At 39.3% G+C, this 24,602-nt stretch overlaps 2 protein-coding genes across 2 annotated transcripts in view; both read right to left on the bottom strand.

Annotated features, from left to right (window-relative positions):
• Positions 1-10,571, bottom strand: part of LOC127447078 (arrestin red cell-like) — a 63,932-nt gene extending 53,361 nt beyond the window's left edge. The window contains exon 1 of the mRNA XM_051708596.1: positions 10,300-10,571. Coding sequence (XP_051564556.1) covers positions 10,300-10,322 — 23 coding nt within the window. The 5' untranslated portion in view covers positions 10,323-10,571. The remainder of the gene's footprint in view (positions 1-10,299) is intronic.
• A 6,288-nt stretch (positions 10,572-16,859) lies between these two features.
• hmgb3a (high mobility group box 3a) lies at positions 16,860-23,212 on the bottom strand. Its single transcript, XM_051708642.1, has 5 exons — positions 23,064-23,212; positions 20,853-21,063; positions 19,577-19,713; positions 18,249-18,423; positions 16,860-18,159 (listed from the first exon to the last, which is right to left on the bottom strand). Exons 2-5 carry the CDS (start codon positions 21,000-21,002, stop codon positions 17,983-17,985), a joined length of 639 nt encoding a protein of 212 aa, XP_051564602.1. The 5' UTR covers positions 21,003-21,063; positions 23,064-23,212; the 3' UTR covers positions 16,860-17,982.
• Positions 23,213-24,602: the final 1,390 nt, after the last annotated feature.

The following is a 24,602-nucleotide window of genomic DNA, read 5'->3' as shown; positions in this document are numbered from 1 at the left end:
TAATATTTAAAAATCTTTTGTCAACAAATCAACGTCGGGTGGCATAACCAACATGCAGGTCATGTGACAAGAAAACCATAAAACAGAACACCACTTTAGACCCGACTGTGCTTGAAGCTTCTAAAAATATTAGATATTTTGACATTAAGAATAGGCACATTTTGTTCAGGTCAAATAGAGAAACCCTTCTTGATACAGTATTTGTAACTTAGTTCATGAAATCTGAAAAAAAAAAAAAAAAAAAAATTAAAAAAAAAAAAAAAAAAAAAAAAATAGATGAGATATATATATCTTAAAATATTTTTGAAAAACATTTTTGAAAACTGTATTACTATGTTGTATACACTCACATGTATTGAAGTTAAAAGGAAATCATTTTAATACCTTTTACGTGATGGTTACATCAATTGACATTTTAAAGTCATTAAATCTTTTTTTTATTTATTTTTTTATAAAATGCTAGAAATGTTTTTCAGAAATGAAACCACACAGACACAAAGACTACATATTACAAACTTGACAAGTGTTTTAAACTAGACTTTAAAGATTTTTCATTTTAATTACCTCAGACAATCTTATTTTTCAAATACACATATACCACAGAGACTTGAGGGTGAACTCTTGAGCAAGTGAACAACCACCTATAAATGCCCAAACAACCACATATATAGCGACATACTACAAACACTTAAAACACCTTAAGCAACCAAATAGCATCCTTGCACTGTGGCAGATTTAGAAAATGTTAAAAGTATCTAGTGAAAGCTTCAGTTTTTGCAAGTGTAGCCTTATTCAGCACCAGGAGCGTAGATTCCCCCAATAATAAAAACAAGCAAGTACAACACCAACCCCACCCCACCCCACCTTCACACTGTAACCCCCCCCCCCCCCCAATGTTCAAGCCAAATCTACGCCCTTGTTCAGCGCACACAAACTCACAATATCAAGCAGTGGAGCAGTTCATCATTCATTTGGGACACAGTCCCTTGAGAGAGGTTAACTCAGTCCACAAACTAGACCATGTTAGAGGAACAGTGTGTCTATTAATTGTACAGCTTTAATCCATCAGTGCAGACAGGTATCTAAATGGGCACTACTGAGACTCTAGTAAGTTGCCCTTTTAGCTAAATATTCGATAATGGAGCCATCAGCTGATGAATCAGAGGTGCATATGTGTGTTAGAGACTACACCAATACTGTGACTGTGTTGTGTATTCTGTGCCAGCATTTCTAACACCCTTTAAATCCATCTAGGTCAATGCAATTACTTAAAGGGATAGTTCATCCAAAAATGAAAATTCTCATGATTTACTCACCCTCATGCCATCCCAGATGTGTATGACTTTCTTTCTTCTGCCAAACACAAATTAAGATATTTAGAGGAATTTCAGCTCTGTAGGTCCATACAATACAAGTGAATGGGTGCCAAAATGTTGAAATTACAAAATCCACATAAAGGGCGCATTAAAGTAATCCATAAGACTCCAGTGGTTAAATTAATGTGTTCAGACACGATATGATAGGTGTGGGTGTGAAACAGATCAATATTTAAGCCATTTTTTGTCATAAATTCTCCACCCTGCGCAGTAGGGGGCGTTATGCAAGAAGGATAAGAAATCACCAAAAACACAAGAAGAATGTGAAAATGAAAGTGGAAATTGACTGAGCAGGGAGAAGAATTTATAGTAAAAAAAAGGACTTATTTATCAGTTTCTCACCCACACCTATCTATTATCGCTTCAGAATATATAGATTTAACCACCAGAGTCATCTGGAGCCCTTATGTTGATTTTGGAGCTTCAAAATTTGGCACCCATTCACTTACATTGTATGAATCTAAAGAGTCGAGATATTCTTCTAAAAATCTTCATTTGTGTTCTGCAGAAGAAAGAAAGTCATACACATCTGGGATGGCATGAGGGGGAGTAAATTATGAGAACATTTTCATTTTTGGGTGAACTATCCCTTTAATTCTACAGACAACATGTTCCAGTTCTCTATGCTATCAAATGCTCCCTGCAGATACAGAGGGAACATCAGCATCATGAAACTAGAGGACCATGAGCTTTATCAATCACTGAGAGGAGAGAGTAATTTGATGGAGATAGAGAGAGACAGTGAAAAGGAGAGAAAGCAAGATTAACAGAGTGCTAGTGGGATGAAGTATGAGATGAGGGGATAATTACAACATGACAAGAGGTAAAAACATGCACAAAAACAATTCATCCATTATCAGTGGTCACTAAAGTTCAGCCCCAACACAGACATGCTCACTGTAACCGCACTGATGTTCAAGTGATTTAATGGAACACATCAATCAATCACATTAATCCCACACCATAGAATGAGGACAACATGAGGGGAGCACAAATTTAAGCATGCAGAAATGTCACCCTTTCAAAACAAGCTGGAGTACAGGAATATAGAATTTAAGCTACAAATCAGCCTTAACAAATCCCCAATCACTGTTGAGATCAGCAGCAGGTTATTGGGCAAGTATGGTGGTTCTGCAGCGAGTCCAACTACATGAAGATGCAGTGCTGTTATTGAAGGTTAAACTGTTATTGCTGTTATTAGTGGTATAGTGCCAAAAACACATATCTTATTAAAATCGGGGTTCTCAGAGTAGCGCTGGGATGAGCCAGAGCCATTTACCAAGTAGAGCCTACAAGGTTAGTAAAGCAATGCATAACGCAGTGGTCCCATAGACATTCTATGGGCGGTACACTCACAAGGAGACAAGAGGCAGTTTTTTTTTTTTTTTTTAAATGGATGTCTATGGAAGAGATGCTTAAATGTGCTGAATAAACTTATTTTGTGAGGAAACAGCTCATTATTTAAAGGGATAGTTCACCCAAAAATGAAAATGTGCATCTTTTACTTACCCACATGCCATCCCAGATAAACACAAATGAAGATTTTTAGAAGAATATCTTAGCTCTGTAGGTTCTCACAATGCAAGTAAATGGTAGCCAGAACTTTGAAGCTTCAAAAAGGACATAAAGGCAACATAAAAGTAATCCATAGGACTCCAGTGGTTTAATCCATGCCTTTAGAAGCGATATGATAGGTGTGGGTGATAAACAGATCAAAATTGAAGTACTTTTTTTTTTACTATTAATTTACACCTTTAAGTGGCAATATGCATGAAAAATGTGGAAGTGAAAGTGGAGATTTATAGCAAAACATTCCTTAAATATTGATCCGTTTTTCCACCCACACCTATCATATCGCTTCTGAAGATATGGATTCAAAGGGATAGTTCACCAAAAAAAATTTAATTATTTCATCATTTACTCACCCTCATGCCATCATAAAAATGCGGAAGTGGTTATATCAGTATAGAAGATGTCTGGATGAGTGACTGATGAGAGATTGAGAGTGCACATGTTTGACTGACAGAGAGAGAGTGCACGTGTTGAAACGGAGAGCACGCATGATCGTGGTCTTTCTCTCTCCACACACCAGTGTTGTAGTACTTGAGTCCAGTTCTCAGACTCAAGTCCGACTCAAGCATTGAGTCCATTCTGACTTGGAGGAAAGGTCTCGTTACAACCATTAACTGTTTGTGCGGTGTTTTGGAAGGGGGGGGGGGCGTGGCTAATCCAGATGCTCAGCACATTGAAGTTACAAAATGACTAAAATCACTTACAGCACCTTTAAAGCTTATTCAGCCAATACAACAATGACCACGTTTACATGCACTTAAGAAAACGGTTTATTCCAGGGTTTTAGCAGAAAATGGTGTTCTGAAAAATCATTTAAACAAAAACGCTGATTTCCTTATGCCGTTTTGGGATTAAAAGAAAGTGGTTTAACACACCTAGGTTTCTCTAGGAGAAGGCATCTTAATGTTGTCATGTAAACACATAAGAGGCGTTCTGATCGGTGTTTGAAGAGTGCACATGCGTGGAACAGACCGGGATAACAAACGTTATAGGATGGAGCCCAACAACAAGTCCTCGAATCCCATGTTTGTTATTTACGCAAGCATCGTGGGGAAATTACGTTGCTGTGGAGAAAGTTGCTTACTGACCGAGCCGCATGTACAGTATACAGGAGTAAAGAATACGCCACTTATACAGTGCATGTAAACCGGAACATTATTTTCTCACAATAACCCGCTTTCTCGCAATAAGCCGCTTTCTGGTGTCCATGTCAACGTAGTCATTGTTCGCTGGCTAGCCAGACACTTTAAAGTTACATCAATATGCCAGTGCCTCATGTTGTCAGTTTTGGTTACATTGATTTTACCTCAGATGTGAAGAAATGTTCAGTAAAATGGTAAAAAATTGTTTTTTTTTTTTTGTTTTTTTTTTTTACATACGTAGCCAAGGACTCAGTTCTCTGGCTTGTACGTACACTGTTAAAAATTCTCGTAAAAAAAAAACAGTAAAGAACTGGCATGACACTGTAAAATTAACGGTGTCTTGCTGTTGCTGAAACTAACAGCTAGATACCGTTTTTACAGTTACAGTATACAACTGAAATTTAGCAGCATATAGCTGTAAAATTACATACTATCTACTGTTGTTGAAATTAACAGATATGTTCCCAGCATGCACTGTAGCATGAAGAAATTACTTCGATTTTTTACTATTTACTGGTTTATTTTGACGTTGTTTTTGTTGTAGTCCAAGTTACTTATATTTTAATGTTCAGCTTTTACTTTATATAAAGTATGTTTGTTAATTGTCACCATTGTTGCGTTTTGTATGCCGAGAGTTGATATCTGTGTCTCTTGATAAAAACTCGAGTTATGCTACACTATATTGCCAAAAGTATTCGCTCATCTGCCTTTAGACGCATATGAACTTAAGTGACATCCCATTCTTAATCCATAGGGTTTAATATGACGTCGGCCCACCCTTTGCAGCTATAACAGCTTCAACTCTTCTGGGAAGGCTTTCCACAAGGTTTAGGAGTGTGTTTATGGGAATGTTTGACCATTCTTCCAGAAGCGCATTTGTGAGGTCAGACACTGATGTTGGACGAGAAGGCCTGGCTCGCAGTCTTCACTCTAATTCATCCCAAAGGTGCTCTATCGGGTTGAGGTCAGGATTCTGTGCAGGCCAGTCAAGTTCTTCCACACCAAACTCGCTCATCCATGTCTTTATGGACCTTGCTTTGTGCACTGGTGCGCAGTCATGTTGGAACAGGAAGGGGCCATCCCCAAACTGTTCCCACAAAGTTGGGAGCATGGAATTGTCCAAAATCTCTTGGTATGCTGAAGCATTCAGAGTTCCTTTCACTGGAACTAAGGGGCCAAGCCCAGTTCCTGAAAAACAACCCCACACCATAATCCCCCCTCCACCAAACTTCACAGTTGGCACAATGCAGACAAGTACCGTTCTCCTGGCAACCGCCAAACTCAGACTCGTCCATCAGATTGCCAGATGGAGAAGCGTGATTCGTCACTCCAGAGAACGCGTCTCCACTGCTCTAGAGTCCAGTTGCGGCGTGCTTTACACCACTGCATCCGACGCTTTGCATTGCACTTGGTGATGTATGGCTTGGATGCAGCTGCTCGGCCATGGAAACCCATTCCATGAAGCTCTCTACGCACTGTTCTTGAGCTAATCTGAAGGCCACATGAACTTTGGAGGTCTGTAGCGATTGACTCTGCAGAAAGTTGGCGACCTCTGCGCACTATGCGCCACAGCATCCGCTGACCCCGCTCTGTCATTTTACGTGACCTACCACTTCGTGGCTGAGTTGCTGTCATTCCCAATCGCTTCCACTTTGTTATAATACCACTGACAGTTGACTGTGGAATATTTAGTAGCGAGGAAATTTCACGACTGGAATTCACTGAGCTCCTGAGAGCGGCCCATTCTTTCACAAATGTTTGTAGAAGCAGTCTGCATGCCTAGGTGCTTCATTTTATACACCTGTGGCCATGGAAGTGATTGGAAAACCTGAATTCAATTATTTGGATGGGTGAGTGAATACTTTTGGCAATATAGTGTACAAGTTCATCAGAAACATCAAACATTCATTTTGGTAATATCATTTTGCTGAAATATCCTTTACTGTTTTTGCTTTTATGTGTAATGCATCACTATTGCCACATACAGTGCCATTTGCAAGGTAGGATCAGATATTCAGTCAGACCTTAGGTTTTGTCTTCCAAGTAGCACAGTGCAACAACTTGTCTTTTACTTAAACATAAATTGACTGGCTGGAAAAACATAATATAATAATAGAGAAGGTCCAAGGTGCCAGCTCAAGAGATCACTAATCACCATAATGGTGACTTCAATCAAAACACAACTATTGATAAAACAACAACACTAATTAAACTAAGATTTTTATTAAGTCTGAATAAATCTTTTGTACGCGTTTTTTTTTTTTTTTTGTAGCCCCAATGCATTGCCAAAGCATGCATACTTATTCAAGCGCAAAGGCTTATGGGTATGTCACCATTATAACCCATAATGCAGTGCTATACTGTTATTTTACTGTGTACAGGTTGTTGTTTTTTTCATTAAAAAATACACTGTTCAATCCTGGCAAAATTGTACATTTAATATGTACATTGCTTCAAAGGTTGATTTTTTTTATTATTATTTGACTTCTCATTAGACAGACAAGTGAAGGCTGATGTGAGAAAGAACAGAGGTGTCATGAATATCATGAACACCAACCATGTGGGTGGGGGTGTGGTGTTAAAATAGTTTCAAAATGTCACTACAGCTGAGAACAAACGAAGAGCTAATAAAATGTGTAAAGGAGTCAAAACAGCGCCAGGAATTCCTCCGTTGCACACACAAACGAAGATATGCTTCAAGGACAGCTGATCTAATCGCACCAGAGTTTGTTTTAATCTAACCAAACCTGCCAAGTGTGAACACACCCCAAGTGACCCAAGACTGCAAAACCCAAAGTGGCCTGAGGAGTCACACGAAATGCATGAAGAACAAATCCACACACAAGCTTATACAATTCAGATTAGCAAATCAAGTTGCAAATCAGACAAACACTGTCTTCCTGCTTTTTCACCCTCGCTTGACCCCACAATTCCATCTCCACCTTCATCGCTCATTTTTCCTATTCCTCTGTTTCATTCTCACTCCCTCCTTCAGTCCCCTTTGTCATGCTTTAGTAGTCACCAGACAGAACATTTTGAATTTTAGTGCAGTAGCCTTAGCAGACTGCTTTCTCTCTTTCTTTCTAAACTTTCCTCCTCTTTTTGTATTCCTATTATTTTATATTCAATACGGCCATCTTTCCCGAACACTTAAGCTGACAAAGTTATGCTAATGCTCCATTGCCTAAACTGTCAGATTAGATATGACTAACCGATAACACTACCAGGTTGGTTGGCACTGCAAAATTGCATAATGGTAGTTTCAGCATATCAATACATACTGTATGACTATAGCAGAAATATTTGAAGCAAGCATGAGTTTGTTTAAAGAATAATGAAAGAAACAGAAGAATGGGACATTAAAGAATAATAAAGTAGAGGAGGGTTTCCCCAACCTAGGGCTTTGTGTTGGGACTGCAGGGGGCATTTTAAGATTGTAACAGAAATGCCACTGCAGATTAAATTAAATAAAATGTATTATTAAAAAATATATAGGCTGAACAGTTTCAATAAATGTTATAAGAATAAAAAATAAAATAACGAGATATTTCAAAGCAAACATGCAAAGAGATAAATTCTCAGGGGCCTTTGTCACAGGGGTTCAGATGGCTAAAATATGAGGCAATCCTGAAATAGAGGGTGATTGTATTAGTACAATTAAAGGAATGGTTCACTTAAAAATGAAATTCTACCATTATTTACTCATTATTTACTTATTTTTGCACTTTTTCATGCATAAGTCTATTGATTGTCTGTGCAATCACTGTCACTATTCAATGCCAATAAGTGAGGAAATAGAGCTATCGAAATTAACGCATTTAAGCCTGTGATTCATTTAAAATGTTTAAAACATAAAATTTCTCTTAATCGCAATTTTCACATTAGAGTCTGACATTTTATTCAGCCCTGCGCGAGTTCTGAATACTGGTTGGAATAGGGTCGAACCTTTGCGATGTGTCCGGGATTCCAGGGTCATTACACTGACACACACACACACACACACACACATAATAGTGATTCCATGTCAATGATCAAGTGATGGAGAAAGGACCTCTTAACCGTATTTTTTTTGTGCAAAACAAACCCAGATGGGACTTCAGGTATCAGCCGCATTCACACAACTCACTGGAGTGGAGCATCAGCGTCTCACCGGCATTGCGTTCCAGACAATTCGGATGAAGTATAATTAACGTACGCAGTGCCAGCGCTCAAAGCAAAACAATACGTACTCTGCAGCACTTTTCATGTGGAGTTCAAGGCGGTAAATCATGTAAATGCTGCTATTGTTGAGTATGAGCATTTAAGAGATTTAATGCCCAGTGCAATGAAAACGCAAACTACGGGGACTAGTTATTTCAATTAGTCAACCTCCAACTTACACTTTAGTAAACGTTTGTTACTCGAATTGGGGTGATTTTCATGCATTTCTATCTTTATATTGTGGAATGCTTTGTTTGGAAAAGGTTAATAAAACTTTGTTACATATTTTTTTTTTTATTTTCTAAGAAGGAACTAAATGCATTGAAAGAAAATTTCAGCACTTTCAAAATCCTCGATTAACTATGAAAAATCATGCGTTTAAATCACAATTAAATATTTTAATCGACTAACAGCACTGGTAAAAAAAAAAAAACTAACAACACAATTCTCATTGTTGGGTGATCTACCCCTTTAATCAGTGATTTTTCTTCAGTGAGCCTGCAAGATCCACCTCAACACCCACACTAGACAGCCTCCACAACAACTTGAGTGAGCAATAAGAGTTAAATCAGCATTTACAAAGCAGAAAGAGAAACCGGTAGGAGTACAGTCTACTGTGGAGGTCTATGAGGTCTTCCATGACAGAAATACGTTCATAAGACAAAGCAAGAATGAAAAGTGCAGAAAGAAGGGAGAGACAGTGAGCTTAAATTTCCCCCAAGCTTAGAGCTGATGACACCTACGCAAAAATGCCTCTTCCACAGCTTTGTAGTGCCATGAATGAGTCAATCAATATGCACTTGGTAGGTTTGTTGGGCATTTGTTACTGTGTAATGAGGCGATGAACAACTGCTCCCCATACACAAAAGCTACGCTATTTAATCTTATTACGATAGAATAACGAGGCAACAATCACTGTTGGCATTTGAGGCCCTTTCACAGCACAACTACCCGTTTAAGCGGCCAGACGAAGCATTGTGAAGATGGATACAGAGGTTCAGGCAACATATTTGAACTTCACATGATTAGAAATAGAGAAGGCAATTGTGTGCACGTGTGTGTCATACGTCAAATGGACGTCACTGCATCACAGTAGGAACTAAATGTGCAACCCAATGGTAAAGCTCTGAAATACAGCTAACAGATAGACAGGAGGCAGTCAAGACTGTGGGGTTTCTCTCGTGATGGTGTGAGCCGTGACATGTAAGCAGAAATGAAGGCACAACTGAGAGGATTGCTGGGTTACTAATCAAACTCCACGCACGTAAATCGTCGCCCACGACTCGACGAGAATGTCTACACTGCGCCTATGGGGCCTGTTCTGCACACACACATACACATACAGAAGGGTGTTAAAATGAGATTTTATGTGCATCAACCTAGTGCTTGCTTCAACAGGAAACGTCGAGGCCTTTTCTGAAAGTTGAGGAAGTGAGCTTTCAGTGATGAGCAGGAATTTCTCGTATTGGGTGCGACAGTTAGTTGACGACTTTTCCGTTTCAGTTCATGAGGCAGAAAATAATAAGCTGTCTGCTCGTGTAAAAGCATTCAGGACTATAATATCCTGTCGTTACAGTGTGCGTACTTGCTCTTGTGGCGACTGAATGCAAGCAGTTGCAGCGCGTGACACAAAAACAACAGTGCGGCTGTACTGAAGGGTCACAACTTCAGTCCTCCAAAAACAAGCAGATAACATCAGATCACAGCAGATAACACGCGCTTTTAAAGCAGCTAAATGGGGGACTAGTACGCCTACTCAGAGCTTTGCTTTTCTCGGATGCACAGGAACAGACTGGGGCTCCCCTCCTTCTGTGAAGTGTTTAAGAGCGTTTGCTTCAAATGCCGATACATATCATGTACAGATCTGTTTAGGCTTTTGCGTTTACACAACGTCCCTTCAGCCACAGAGGTCAGGTGGGATTACTCGTCACGAGGTGGATGCTGAGAAAATGATAAATAAGCCTGAACTCAATAGCTTGCGGATCAACCTGCGCTGATAACTGCCTTACCTGGTCCCCGCCTTGTCGCCCATCTCCGAAGGCCTTCTTATTTACAAGAGAGTAGATGGTTTTCTTCTTCTTCTTCTATTTATTTAACTGAGCTGGGACTTTAAATAATGCGTTTGCCTGATCACTGCTGCCTTTCAAGGCTCTCCTCCTGCCCAGAGAGATCGCTGGCTTTCGTAGGGTAGTTTCCGCAGCCCAGAGACGAAAACCCTCTTGTCCCTCTCTGCTCGCTGCCGCTTCAGACAGCAAGCAACTGGGCTTTGGCTTCTGAGTTTGATAGCCAGTCTAACTGGCCAATTATATGCGGCAAGGCGTTTGACGTCATCTTACGAGTCACGAAGTCCGCCCACTTTGCCCAAGGCACTACCAATCAAAACTCTCTTTTTGAAAGAACCAGTGCGGCTTACACTAGGAGGAAAATAACCCCTCCTACTTTTACAAATCTACGTGCATCAAATGGCGTGTCCAAGAGTCCGTTCCGCATACTGAACTGTAAAACTATGTGTTTATTAAAGAGTTTACAGAATTGGAAGGCTGTTGCATTTTTCCTGTAAATGTCAAACGTTGAAGAGTTGTCTGAAAGAAGACTACTAAAATGTAATATATATATATATATATATATATATATATATATATATATATATATATATATAAAAGATGAGGTGGATGCGAATAAATAGAATATCGACATTCTGTAAAAGGCTTAAACTGCATTTAAATTAAGTATTTTGCAATTTTATCGGGTTTTCATTTACTTTCATGTCATGTAAAAAATCCCATGATGGCTTTATGTAACTCAACCATGAACTCACGACACACAAACTGATCAAAGAAAACAAACCCTTGAGCCATCGACTGAAAACCATCGACTGAAACCATAAAGCATATCCACACTGCACAACTTAAACAACCTATATTTGGCATGCTTTTGATTACAGATATTAAGGAAGGAGGGAGGGAGAGAGAGAGAGAGGGAATGACGGAGGGAGAGAGAGAGAGAGAAAGAGAGAGAGAGAGAGAAAGAAGGAAGGAAGAAAGAGGAGGGAGAGAGAGAGAAAGAAGGAAGAAAGAGGAGGGAGGAGGGAGAGAGAAAGAAGGAAGAAAGAGGAGGGAGAGAGAGAGAAAGAAGGAAGAAAGGAGGGAGGGAGGAAGGAGGAAGGGAGAGAGAGAGAGAAGGAATGAAGGAGGGAGAGAGAGAGAGAGAAAGAAGGAAGAAAGAGGAGGGAGGAGGGAGGGAGAGAGAGAGAGAGAGAAGGAAGAAAGGAGGGAGGGAGGAAGGGAGAGAGAGAAGGAATGAAGGAGGGAGAGAGAGAGAGAGAGAAAGAGAGAGAGAGAGAGAGAAAGAAGAAAGGAAGGAAGAAAGAGGAGGGAGAGAGAGAGAATGAAGGAAGAAAGAGGAGGGAGAGAGAGAGAAAGAAGGAAGAAAGGAGGGAGGGAGGAAGGAGGAAGGGAGAGAGAGAAGAAAGGAAGGAGGGAGAGAGAGAGAGAGAGAAGAAAGGAAGGAAGAAAGAGGAGGGAGGAGGGAGAGAGAGAAAGAAGGAAGAAAGAGGTGGGAGGAGGGAGAGAGAGAGAAAGAAGGAAGAAAGGAGGGAGGGAGGAAGGAGGAAGGGAGAGAGAGAGAAGAAAGGAAGGAGGGAGAGAGAGAGAGAAAGAAGAAAGGAAGGAAGAAAGAAAGGAGGGTGGGAGGAAGGAAGGAAGGAAGGGAGGAGAGAGAGAGAGAGAAAGAAGGAAGAAAGAAACAAAGGAGGGAGGGAGAGAAAGAATGAAGGCAGAAGGGAGAAAGAAAGAAGGGAGGGAGGGAGAGAGAAGGAAGGAGAAAGAAAGGAGGGAGAGAGAGAGAGAAAGAATGAAGGAGAAAGAAAGAAGCTAAAAAAGTAAAAAGAACATTTTTAACAGTCATGCAAAATACACCAGTTGAAAATAACCCAGAATATTACTTTATTCCGATATCTTTCACAGTTCTCAAGATTATAACACCAGTCTATATATACTCAACTTGCAATGTCAATGGTGTGTGGTGATGTGTCAAGAAAGAATGGAATCACTGACATAAGAGGAGACTCTCAGGTCTGCTGACCAAGGGAGGGAGCCTTGGAAACAGAGAAAGGACAACACTGTTAATGCACCTGTTGTTGAAAGAACTAGCTGTGGGTACGAGTAGCAGTATGACAGTTCATTTTAACAATAAATTAGCTGGGGGCCTGGGTAGCTCAGCGAGTATTGATGCTGATTACCACCCCTGGAGTCACGAGTTCAAATCCAGGGTGGGCTGAGTGACTCCAGCCAGGTCACCTAAGCAACCAAATTGGTCCGGTTGCTAGGGAGGGTAGTCACATGGGGCAACCTCCTCATGGTCGCAATTACGGGTACTTGCTTTCAATGGACGTGTGGTAAGCTATGCGTAGATCGCGGAGAGTAGCATGAGCCTCCCGTGCTGGGAGTCTCCGCAGTGTCATGTACAGTGAGCCACGTGATAAGATGCGCGGATTGACTGTCTCAGAAGCAGAGGCAACTGAGACTTGTCCTCCACCACCCAGATTGAGGTGAGTAACTGTGCCACCATGAGGACCTACTAAGTAGTGGGAATTGAGCATTCCAAATTGGGAGAAAAGGGGATAAAAATAAATAAATAAATAAATTAGCTATTCTCAGAAATTATGGATGATCAATTATAGTACATGGAATTACAAAGTTCCTGTTGCGGGTTAAACTGAACTCTTCTGGACTCTAATTTTCAGTGCTTTATCTACTGTAGAAATAAGCTAAGGTCTGAATTTTGTCAGTGGACCACCCTAAACAGTTAAAAACTAAGAGAGCATCTTTGAAATCTTTGTCAAAGTTTTATCGTCCCATCCTAGTGGTTTAACAACATCAGATAAATTCAACTCTCATTGTGATCATATCAGTAAATCAATATCTATTTCAGCACACAGAGCGTCCCATTTAAAAAATATATAATTTAATATTTAACATTCAGCATGCACAAACTGAGAAATTGAATCTACATTTTGCTTTCAAACATCTTTAATTTGCGGTTCACACAGACCGTGCATCAAAATTAAAGCAAGACCACACGCTTATAACTATGCTGCCTTTCAGTAATTCATCAACTCCCTTTTCAAAGTTAATTTCCCATAATCTCCCTTTAATAACTCTTTTTAGAGTAACCAACAACCAAATCATAAAATTATTTCCGCTTAACATAATTAAATTAAATGCTTCTACATCTCATTGGCTCTGAAACCTTGATATCAACAAAGTTGACATACCATTAACTAAATATTTCAATAATGTAACAAAAGCTGGAGCAGGGCCATAACCACAATATACATATGTGGCGTAAGGCATACGTGATCAGCGTTTCCATGGGAACACTGATCATGCCACCCTTTAGCAGACTGACGGCATCTGTCCCTCATTAATTGCCTGCTTATGTCTCATGTTCATTGCTAGATTGTTGTGTGTGTAAGAGTAACTCACCTCACTCTCTCTGCCTCAGTCGGATCTGTTTTGTGTTTTCTGTGTTGGTTACCAGTCTCAGCCTTTGCTGTTGGATTTCGGTTAACAGCCATCCAGCGTCTTCGCTTGAGGGTTCCTCATGGTTCTTCATTCCACACTGCCACAACGCATACACTCCTACGAACACACTTTTCATCTTCACACTGCAGTCTGTACCGGGATTGTCCCTGCTCACCAGCCTTTATTGTTTTTGATATATTGAGTTCAATAAACTCTGTGAAATGTTCCTCTGGGCTTGGATCTTTTGTGTTTTCTGACAGGACAATCTAGCTAAGATGGATCCAGCGGAGGAGTCCAGCTTTTGGTCCACGCTCGCTCAGCAGGGGGCGTTACTGGGACGCCAGCAGGATCAGATTTCTGCTTCCAACCGGGCCTTGGAGATGATGGTGTCGCAGCTCGCTGAGCTCACATCACTGGCACAGCAACTTCATCAGCCTCCCGATACTGGTCCCCCTCTGGAAGCGCCCACACCAGCCCCGGCAGTCTCCCCCAGCATCGGACGCTCGGAACCTCGTCTCATCCCCCTAGCTCTATACTCGGGTGAGGTGGAGTCTTGCCGTACCTTTCTGTCCCAGTGTTTTCTGTTCTTTTCCCTTCCACCCTCCTCTTTTCCATCCGAGATGGTGAGGGTGGCCTGAATCATCATGCTCCTCACCGGAAGGGCTGGTGTGTGGGGAACTGCCATTTGGAACAACGGACATCCCTGTTGCTCATCCTTCCAGGCATTTTCGGCTGAGCTTTGCCGGGTTTTCGACCGCTCAGTCCAGGGTCAAGAGGCAGCGAGGTTCCTGTCTGGATTGTCTCAGGGTGACTGACCAGTCCCAGACTATGCCATTGAGTTCCGCACCCTCGCCGCATCCTGTGAATTAAATGATCAAGCATAGTTGGACTGGTTTCTGCATGGGTTGTCCGACAACATCAAGGACAAGATCTATGCCTTAGACCTGCCGCCACGTTTTGATGACTTGGTGGACCTGGCCATCATGGTGGACTAGCGCCTTGCTCTTTGTCGCCGCCACCAGCGTTCCCCACATGCCAGGGCGGCTGACCATCGCACCCCGTCCACTTCTTCTGCCATACCTTCGGAACAGGAGTCCGAGGCAGAACTCATGCAGATCAGGAGGACTAGCTTACCACCGGAGGAGAAGCAGCGATAGAACCAAGTATTTGTTAAGGCGGAGAAGTGTGCTTTTCATGCACAATCGGTTCCATTCCTGGGATTCATCATTTCGTCTGAGGGAGTGCACATGGATCCCGTTAAGGTCAGAGCCAGAGCCGTCTCCGATTGGTCAACCACAGATTCCCGCAAAGTTTTGCAGATGTTTCTGGGGTTTGCCAATTTTTTTCGCCGGTTTATTCGGAATTATAGTCAGTTTGCCACACCTCTGATGGATCTCACCTCCACCTGTACTGAGTTTTATTGATCCCCATGAGCTGAAGCCATGTTCTCTAAATTAAAGGAAAGGTTTATTACCGCTCCCATCCTTAACACTCTTGACACTTTACGTCAGTTCGTGGTGGAGGTGGATGCGTGTTGGAGCAGTTCTGTCGCTCCAACCGCTGTGAGTCCCTTTGAGACCCTGGTCCCACATAGCCATGGATTTTGTTACTGGTCTCCCCCGTCCCATGGCAACACAGTCGTTATGACTGTAGTGGACCGGTTCTCGAAGGCGGCTCATTTCATTCCCCCCACCCCCAAATTACCCACAGTGAGGGAGACAGTGGTTGAGGTCACTAGCCACATCTTCTGCATTCATAGCCTTCCGGTGGATGTGGTTTTTGACAGGGGACCCCAATTTGTGTCAAGATTTTTGGCAGAATTCTGTCTACAGCTGGGGGCTACCGTGAGTTTGTCTTCTGAGTTCCATCCCCAGACCAATGGGCAAGCGGAGCGGGCCAATTAAGCAGCTCTATTCCATAGAATAACTATAAAGCACTATTAAAGGTTCAGTATAAAGACATCATAACAGTAGTCTGTTTGACTTGCACTTTATTTCCAAGCTTTCTGTGGCCATACAACAGCTTTGTTTTGTATGGACTACATTTATGATATTTTAATAATGCTTTTTTTTTTCTCTTTGGACTGTTCGGATTCTTGAAGAAGAGATCATGTTAAGATTTGTGTATTTTCTTTTTGCTAGCCAGCTGACAAAGTCATGTCATTTTACAGATACATCAGTGATGAAAAGAAATTCAAATTCATACTCAATTATACTCTTTTCTTTGAGACAGCACAAAAAAGAAAGGAAAAGATGACTGAAACAGGCAAATTGCTAGCAATGCAGAGACAGTGTTTGTCTTGAACTGTGTGAATTAAAAAAAAAAAAAAAGCGTATCTGTGTATTGCATATAAAGCTTTTATTTAGGAAATTATTTCATTCAGAGCCTTAAATATTTTAAAGGAATTAAGAGGCCCATTACACCCGTGACCCCCACCCCCAAAATGGTTAGTTCCCCCCAATGTTCAAGACACGGTTATGGCCTTGAGCTCAAGCCCCTCCCACACAGTGATTAAAGGTGCACTGCTGTGCAGTGTGTGTAATTCAGGACAATCTGTGCTTCTGGTGAAAACTGACAAATTTTTCAGAATTTTAGATTTAAATTAATTTATAATTACTCAATAATAAGTTGTGGGTGGAGCAGCGTTGAGGGGCATCCAGCCACACATTATGGTACTGAACACAGCACAAAGTTTGCCAACCATAATATACCCATGGCAATTGTGTAATGTGTATTTATGATAGACTGCATTATGCATTTTCAAAAGTAAGAAAGGTTGGTTTTGCATTTATCTATTTAGTTTTTAAATTAATTATTACTTATTTTGATGAAAGAAGTATACTTAAACTTCAACATGTTGCAAATGTGGCGAGATTAAAAAATCAGTAATATTGGGGTAAAACTGTGCCCATTTTTATGCAATGGTTTTTCCAATATGTATTTTTCAAACAAGCATACTTTTTGTTAATCCACATTCACCAGCATACGGTCAATATCTTTTTACTATGTTCTTGTTCTATGGACAGACAAGTATAAGACACGAATAAAAATGTTTCAATTTAATCGCAAACTTCAAACATATAAAATGAAAACTCTAGATACAGATAAGTACAGATTTATCATCATGTTGCATTGCTTCGCACTTTATATTCAAGAAAACATAAAAGGTTCAAACTAGGGATGCACAATATATTGGAGACCATACTGATGTCGGCCAATATGAGCATTGCTGATCTAGTTTAAATTGGCAGCAGATAATATCAGTGCTAAATCTTTTTTTTTTTAATGCAAACATAATACTCGTTTTACGCCAGGTTGATTTCCCCTCATTTTGCACAAATGTGTAAAATATAGTTTGGAGCATTAGCACGGATGCTGCTTAAAGAAAACAAAAGTATTGATTTTGTTTTCAGCAATAACAAAAAAATAAAAATTTTGGGTATCTGCATTTTTTTTTTTTTTTTTATCTGCGCATTCCTAGATCACATAATAGTTAAAACATAGGAAAGATAACATAAATATCTTTCCTATATTGATTTCAGATGTGCTAATATCTAATGTAGTATAGTAAACAACATCTAGCACACACCCCTGCAGCAGGACTAATTGATGTGCTGGTAGTAATTGCTATTTTGCGCTCGTCTGCAGGGTTTTCCTAAAACGGACAGGGAAGAGGAATAAAAGCTAGGGACTTGTTCAGCATGAAATGTCTGATACTGATGCACAGTACCAAACTATGACACCTTTCACATGCAACATACTACAACCATAAAAACAATCTATACTCAATTTGAACCATATACAGTTACAAACATTCTCAGAGAACTCTGAAAAATAAAGAAAAATATATCGGTCAGGGATTTACATATAGAGAAATGGTATTACTCGTTTAAATGTTTTTTGTTATACAATTGGTAAAAGTATACAAACATGGTCTAGGAAGACACTGGGCTACGATGATGATGTGAAATCTTCTCATGTGCACATGCACACACATATAGCTGGAGGTATGATGCTGTGGTAGTTAGTCTCTCACCCACAGTACACAAACCAATAATGAGGCTATGAGAGACCACCAGTGTTTTCCGTATCTTACTGTACTTCAATGAAGGAAAATAGTTGTTGTAATCATATTACCATTGATCAAACACACAAAAAAATGAAAGTCTATTCATCATCATCAAAATCATCATCGTCCTCTTCTTCATCTTCCTCATCATCATCTTCATGATCCATATTGCTCTTCATCATGGGTTTTGGAGCCATACAGTTGCCCATCATTCCCATTCCCATTCCCATAGACACACCTCCAACCTTGCCTTTTGTCTTGTAGTCAGCAACATCCTGTGAAAAGAATATTATATTGTAAAGAACTGGAATTGTTATATGAGCATATTCCATGATGGACAACTAGCATCTAGATCTAGACATGCCTTTTGATACTTGTCCTTAAGCTTGTTGGCCTTTATCAAGTAGGGTTGTTTGTTGGAATCTGTGAGGTTGTTCCACATCTCGCCTAGTTTTTTGGCCACATCTCCAATACCCAAGCTGGGGTACTGAGCTTTGATTTGTGGACGGTGCTCCGAGCAGAATAGGAAAAATCCAGAGCTAATGAATGATAAGGTGACAGCAACATTAATTTATTAATCCACAATATGAAGTATTAGTGTGTATTTATTTGTTTTACTCATTTTTCTACCTAAATGCCCTTTTGCTCTAACTATACTGTGATGTGCTTACTGCCTTGCATGTGCTGGAGGTCAAAGCGACTAAGAATTTCATTGTCATTTACAGTACAAGTGGCTATAAAATACTCAACTCTGTCTGTTCATGAGCAATATTTTAATTACTTGTCAAGTACAGTAAACAATGTCTTGTATAATTTTTTAGTCCTTAACCCTCCTATTCTGTAAAAGAAGGGCCGATTTACCGTTTGTGGTCATTATTGGCCAGACACAGTACAGGTGTAAGAAAATATGAGAATGTGTCATGTGTTCGAGGCAGATTGCTGCCATCTGGTCAAAAAAGAAAAATAACATGACTTGAAAATCAATAATAGCCAGTAGATGGCTGCAGTGCTACTCTTTAGTAATTCTATATTTTATCACAAATTATGCATTTGGATATATGATTAAACATTATCAAACTATTATTTGTCAAAGTTTAGCATCCGTTTTAGTTTTTTTTTAATGTTTTGAAGCATCACACAATAATGTCACATTATGCTTACAGTGAAACCTGACCTGGTGTTACAAAGAGAAGACAATTGTCATTTTGTTAGCAATCATTTATTTTAAACACCAAAATTAAATAACTAAAAGTAAATGAATAATAATGTCAAGAAAATGAACAGCAATAAACAGAAATGAACAGAAATGGATTATAAAAATTCAAATAGTGTATAAAACAGAAAACTCAAGATTTTGTTCTATGTGTGTGCATGCACATATGTGTTTGTATGTGCGTGTGTATTGTGTTCTGCGTTCTGGCTATGTTAGTCTCTAGCATTAATTTCTGTGTGTGTGTGCTGCATTGTGTGTGTGTTATGGTCTTACCCCCTCATTTATGTGTGTGTGTGGGTGTGTCTGTTCTGCATTGTGGCTGATTTATAGATTTTGTTTGACAAAATAAAAAAATACTGCTCTGTGTTATAGTGTTACCAGTTCATTTTTAAGTAAGTATACACTGCAATTTTTGAATAATTCTAAGAAAACGTAAACAGTGAATCAGGTAACTGAATGTGTAGTTTAGAACTACTCACCATGGTCTCTTGGGGGCATTGGGATCCTTCTTTTTGCCTTTCTTGCCAGGCATGTAGTGCATCATCTCTTGATCGTAACGCACTTTATCCTGTTTGGCCATGTCCTCAAACCTGGATTTCTCTTTATCTGACATTGCCTAAGTAAACAAATATAAGAGCATTTTCCACTGAGAAAATTGAAGTATCTCTGCATTCGCTTGCATTGCATTTGTGTAAACGCTAATTAAAGGTGCAATATGTAACAATTTTCATGTAATATTCACCTTTTTTTGCCAATGTGTGAACGGCTTGTAACACAACTTAGAAAACGAGCCCTTCCCAGACTTCCTAGGTTGCCTATTAAAGCCTGTAGACTGATTTTCATGTGAAGGGAGCGGGTTGGTTTTGCCAGGAAAATCCAAAGGATGTGACGTTTATGCGCGCTCCCGAGAGCCTTCTACTGAATCCGGGAAAACTAGAGTGAACATCAGCAGGGCATTTGATTCCTAGAGGGAACTATGTTTCAGTTTCGGGGATCAAAACTGACCCTGAATTGGCTTTCTTCTTATTGGACAGGTAAGCTTACATAACTGCAAAGCATGTGAAATATAGTGCCATAATGATTGATCTGTGCAATTTTAGCTAACTTGATCTTGCCTGCTAATGCTGACGAACTGCAAGCTACCTTGCTTCACAACTTTCAAATAATTTCAATGATCTTCTCTTTATACTAAAAGTCAGGTATACAGGATAAATTTAAGCAAATACGCTGGTTTCTTATTCGTAGTACAACATATGACATACAATAGTGCAACAGTAAACTGTCTGGTATAGTTTGGTAGTATGTAGCTGTATGTGTGTATCAGTATGCTATGTTAGCTGATAAGTAGTTTTAGTTTAGTCTCAAAGTTTGTAGTAAAACAATCATAACTGTGTAATTTTAATTATGCTACCTCATCTGTCAGCATGATGCCGGTGGATCACGTTTAGTCTCTTTGTACGTTACGTCATTGTTTTGACTCACTCGTGTCCCTATGGAGTGTGTGCACGAGCGCGAGCACGAGCAACAGGTAGCTGGCTGCAGTTCACTTAATGGCCACAGGTGTCATTAATAACAAGGGTTTCTGAATCTTACATACTGCACCTTTAACAACTGATCAGTGGCTACAATGAAGGCCGATAGATCAGTTATAGACACTTCCAAGATTATTCTAAACACAATCAATACACAGTAAGTTGAAATAAAAATATGAATGATAATTTTGGTATATAATATAATATATACTGCAGAGCTAACCTTCCATCTTCCAGAGCACCTTTTGGAGAATTCTGAAAAGCTGACCGGAATCTCTGGGGTTTTCTTTTTGTGCTCCTCTCGGCATGTCTGAATGAAGTAGGCATAAGAGGACATCTTGCCCTTGGGTTTCCTGGGGTCCCCTTTTGCCATTTCGTTAGTTGAGTGGGGTCCTGTGTCCACTAATACCTTCTCTTGTTCTGTCAAAATATCTCTAAAAATGTAATAAGAAATAGTGTCTTCACAAGAAAAAAGAACATTTGAATATGTAAATGTATTTTTTATTATTTTATGTTACACAGAAGAATATGCAAATGTAATTTTTCTTGCTATTTTCTTTTCTTTAAGATGTACAGTTGGCTTAATAAAACTGATTGAAAACATAAAATGACTGAGCCCCACTCATTATGCTTAGGCATTTTATTAGTGTACATTGAACATGGTACATTTTTAAAATCAGTGAGATGCAGGGCTTATTAAACCAAGATGAGACTTGTTATTACCAAAGCATTACACAAAGGGAATTGCAGACCCGTCTGTCTTGTGTGGGGGATGTGAACTGATTATTAATGAGACTGATTGGTGTTTACTGCTCTTTTAGGGGGAAATACTATATGCCCCCCCCCCCTCCCTTTGTGGTAGCAGCCCAGAAGTAATTAGCAATACACATTTTATTGTTTTCTTTTATTACCAAAAGTTTTGGCCGTTCAGTTGCACAAACATGAACTACTTTCATACCCACTATGTCAGTATAGTGAGTTCATGTGAGGTTAGCCTCAAATAAAAAAATGCAGCTAAAAACAGAAAAGTCATCACTAGAATAATTCAACTTCCCTTTGGTGAAATGCATCCTTATGACAGAAACTGTTCTTTATTTTGGTCAATCTTTTACTCCTTGTTTTTCTTTTAAATAATTTTTTACTGGTTTGAAACTGTGCAAATAGCTTTCTTCCTCACTACTTGTATATAGTGAGAGTTATATGCTGTATAGTAACTGGTACAAGCAGTTGCCTTGCGCTGCTTCATTCATTAAAATGGCTTCTTTGCGGAGCGAGCAAACAGATGGGTTGATCATGCAACAAAGCCACACACACCCTCGGATTTAAATGGCGATTCTAGCGATCGCTGATCTTTAATTAAAAGAAAAACACGTTTATCAACTAAAACAAACGTAGTAATTTTTGTTTCCGATAATTGTCAAAAGCTGTCATATGGTATTTTGTCGTATTTAACTGTTTTTCCAAGTTGGAGCCCTAGCTGTCGCTTGGCGCAGTGCTGCCTCAACAAAGAATACAAGCAACCCATTCCCGATGCGAACTGTCAAGATCAAAAAGATGATAAATCGCCAAATATAGTCTTTATTTTAATACGCGAAGCTAGAGATAAACAGTATTAAGCGAAAACGAATGGAAAGTGCTTTTTATGCCTTAATGTGTACGTTTTCTGTCTGAAAATTTCCCGTCGTTGCTGCGTGAAGGAATAGCTTGCTCGTCAATGGTTTCAATCGCCAGCCATTTTAATACACGGCAGGCGCGCTTGTTGAAGTTGGAAAAGGTAAAATGCAATAACAAGCTTACAACGCTTATACTGACTCGTCTTTCATATCGTAGGATAGAGAGCAAAGAGTAATGGCGTAAGCGAATAAATTCGCTTATAATATATACCACTGCACGAAGATGTAATCTAAATCGGTCTGTATTAAAGAAGGGTGGTTCGTAGACAGGACAGAGCGAGCCATATTCAGTATTACACACAGCAGCGATGCGTGTGAAGAATACAGTCCGATAAAATCACAGTTCAATAACTTTTCTCCTTTCAGTTAAAAGAAAAGGAAATAACGTGAATTTTGATAACAATAAATCTGGGAAATTACAATGCCTTTGACCTCTATAGAACACACTCGGTCAATTTATATTAATTTCCATACATCTTTGGGATTATTTAGAAAACGCATCGACAATTCCTCAGACAACACGTTAAGACTTGTAAATAAATCTCAAATAAACTTATCTCCTTCTTGACCTTTACATTTAAACAACTTAATAATAATAATAATAATAATAATAATAATAATAAAACACATTTTTATCAATTCTACATTGTTGGAATAAATGTAGTTATATACAAATTCCAGAAATATGCATCATATGAAATCAGTTTAAGCCAAATACAAGTGAAATTGTTGTGTTAAATACAAGATGCCTTATCCCGTACCTGTGTTGTTGAGTTGATAGAAATCTCGCCACTGTCTTCCCTTCCTCTCCTCTTTAAACCCCATGCTCTGAGCCTCGCGCTAGCTTAACACGAGACCGGTCTGATTGGCCAGGGAGTCTCGCCGATTCAAAACAACCTCCATTCCTCACGATTGGGCAGCGCCACATGCACATCTTGGGACTCTCCATCCAGATTGGTCCTGCCGTAGAACATCGTATGCCCAGCCTCTTTACTTTATAGAAGATGCTTAGAGAACTTCTTACATTGAAAAAAGAAGAAGGTTGTAACTCGTTTGGGTTTTTAATATACTGCAAAAGAATGACCAGAACATGACTTTTTTTTTTTTTTTCACATAAGATACCTTTATCTGTCTACCAACAAAACAAATGTCAAAAACATGAAGTATATTGTTCCTATTTTCCACACCAGTGTGAAGACAAGGAGCGCATTTGTTACAACTGTCCTAATGCCAGGTACTGTTGCAACACTACCTGTGACAGTTCTTACACTCTTAAAGAAATGTTCACCCAAAAAATGAAAATTCTCTCATCATTTACTCTCATCATTTACATCCGAGATGTGTATGACTTTCTATCTTCTGCAGAACACAAATGAAGATTTTTAGAAGAATATTTCAGCTCTGTAGGTCCATACAATGCAAGTGAATGGTGACCAGAACTTTGAAGCTCTTAAAATTACATAAAGTCAATATGTCTGTCTGTCTGTCTTAAATCTGTCCCCCACTGATCACCTTGCCTGATTTTCTCAGTGACCTTACATCCTAACATGTCCCAAAATATGTTAATTTTAAGTAGACAAATCAGTAATTACATGGTCATTTAGGAAGAATGATTTATTCACAATGAAAGAGGAGTAAGAAAATAACAAATTTACCCCCTCTAATAATATGCAAACTGATAAAGACAGTTCAAACTTGAATTCGAAGATAAATATTCTCTTACAGCTAAACTGTACTCTGTCTGCCCTACATATGTAATTCTTTACATAAGAGGAAGCTTCAAGAACTTGCATAGGAATCAACGGAGGCAGAGGCATAGCAGTCATTTTAAAAGTGACTTTTTCACAGCTGTCAGTATGTGGCTCGCAAAGACCCAACACTTAGAGTGCAGTATTAATATATTGCAGTATAAATTAATTTACAAGTATGATATAAGTATTATATTAATATATACATATTATATACTTTTATTATTTGTAGTATAAAGGGTCAGAGTGACCCTGCACTCTGACCCCAGCTTAGCTGGGATATGTGAAAAAAAGAATTTCACTGTATATGTGCAAATGTATAATGTGTGATAAATAAATAAAATTAAATTAAGATAAAATTATTGCAAATGAACTGCAAAATTTTGCAAAATTAGCTACAAAACTAAAGGGCATCTTGTGGAGCATTTACTTCTGTTTCACACATGACAATAAAAGACTGAGTACAAGCTGGTCCTGAATAAATTATTCAGTCAATTACAAAAATGACAATTGTGCATGTGCACAATTTACGATTTAAATGTATCCAAGTGG

This window comes from Myxocyprinus asiaticus, chromosome 1, assembly GCF_019703515.2.
Source record: "Myxocyprinus asiaticus isolate MX2 ecotype Aquarium Trade chromosome 1, UBuf_Myxa_2, whole genome shotgun sequence".
Lineage (NCBI taxonomy): Eukaryota > Metazoa > Chordata > Actinopteri > Cypriniformes > Catostomidae > Myxocyprinus > Myxocyprinus asiaticus.
Note: the sequence above shows the minus strand (reverse complement) of the source record. Positions and strands in the feature narration are given on the sequence as shown.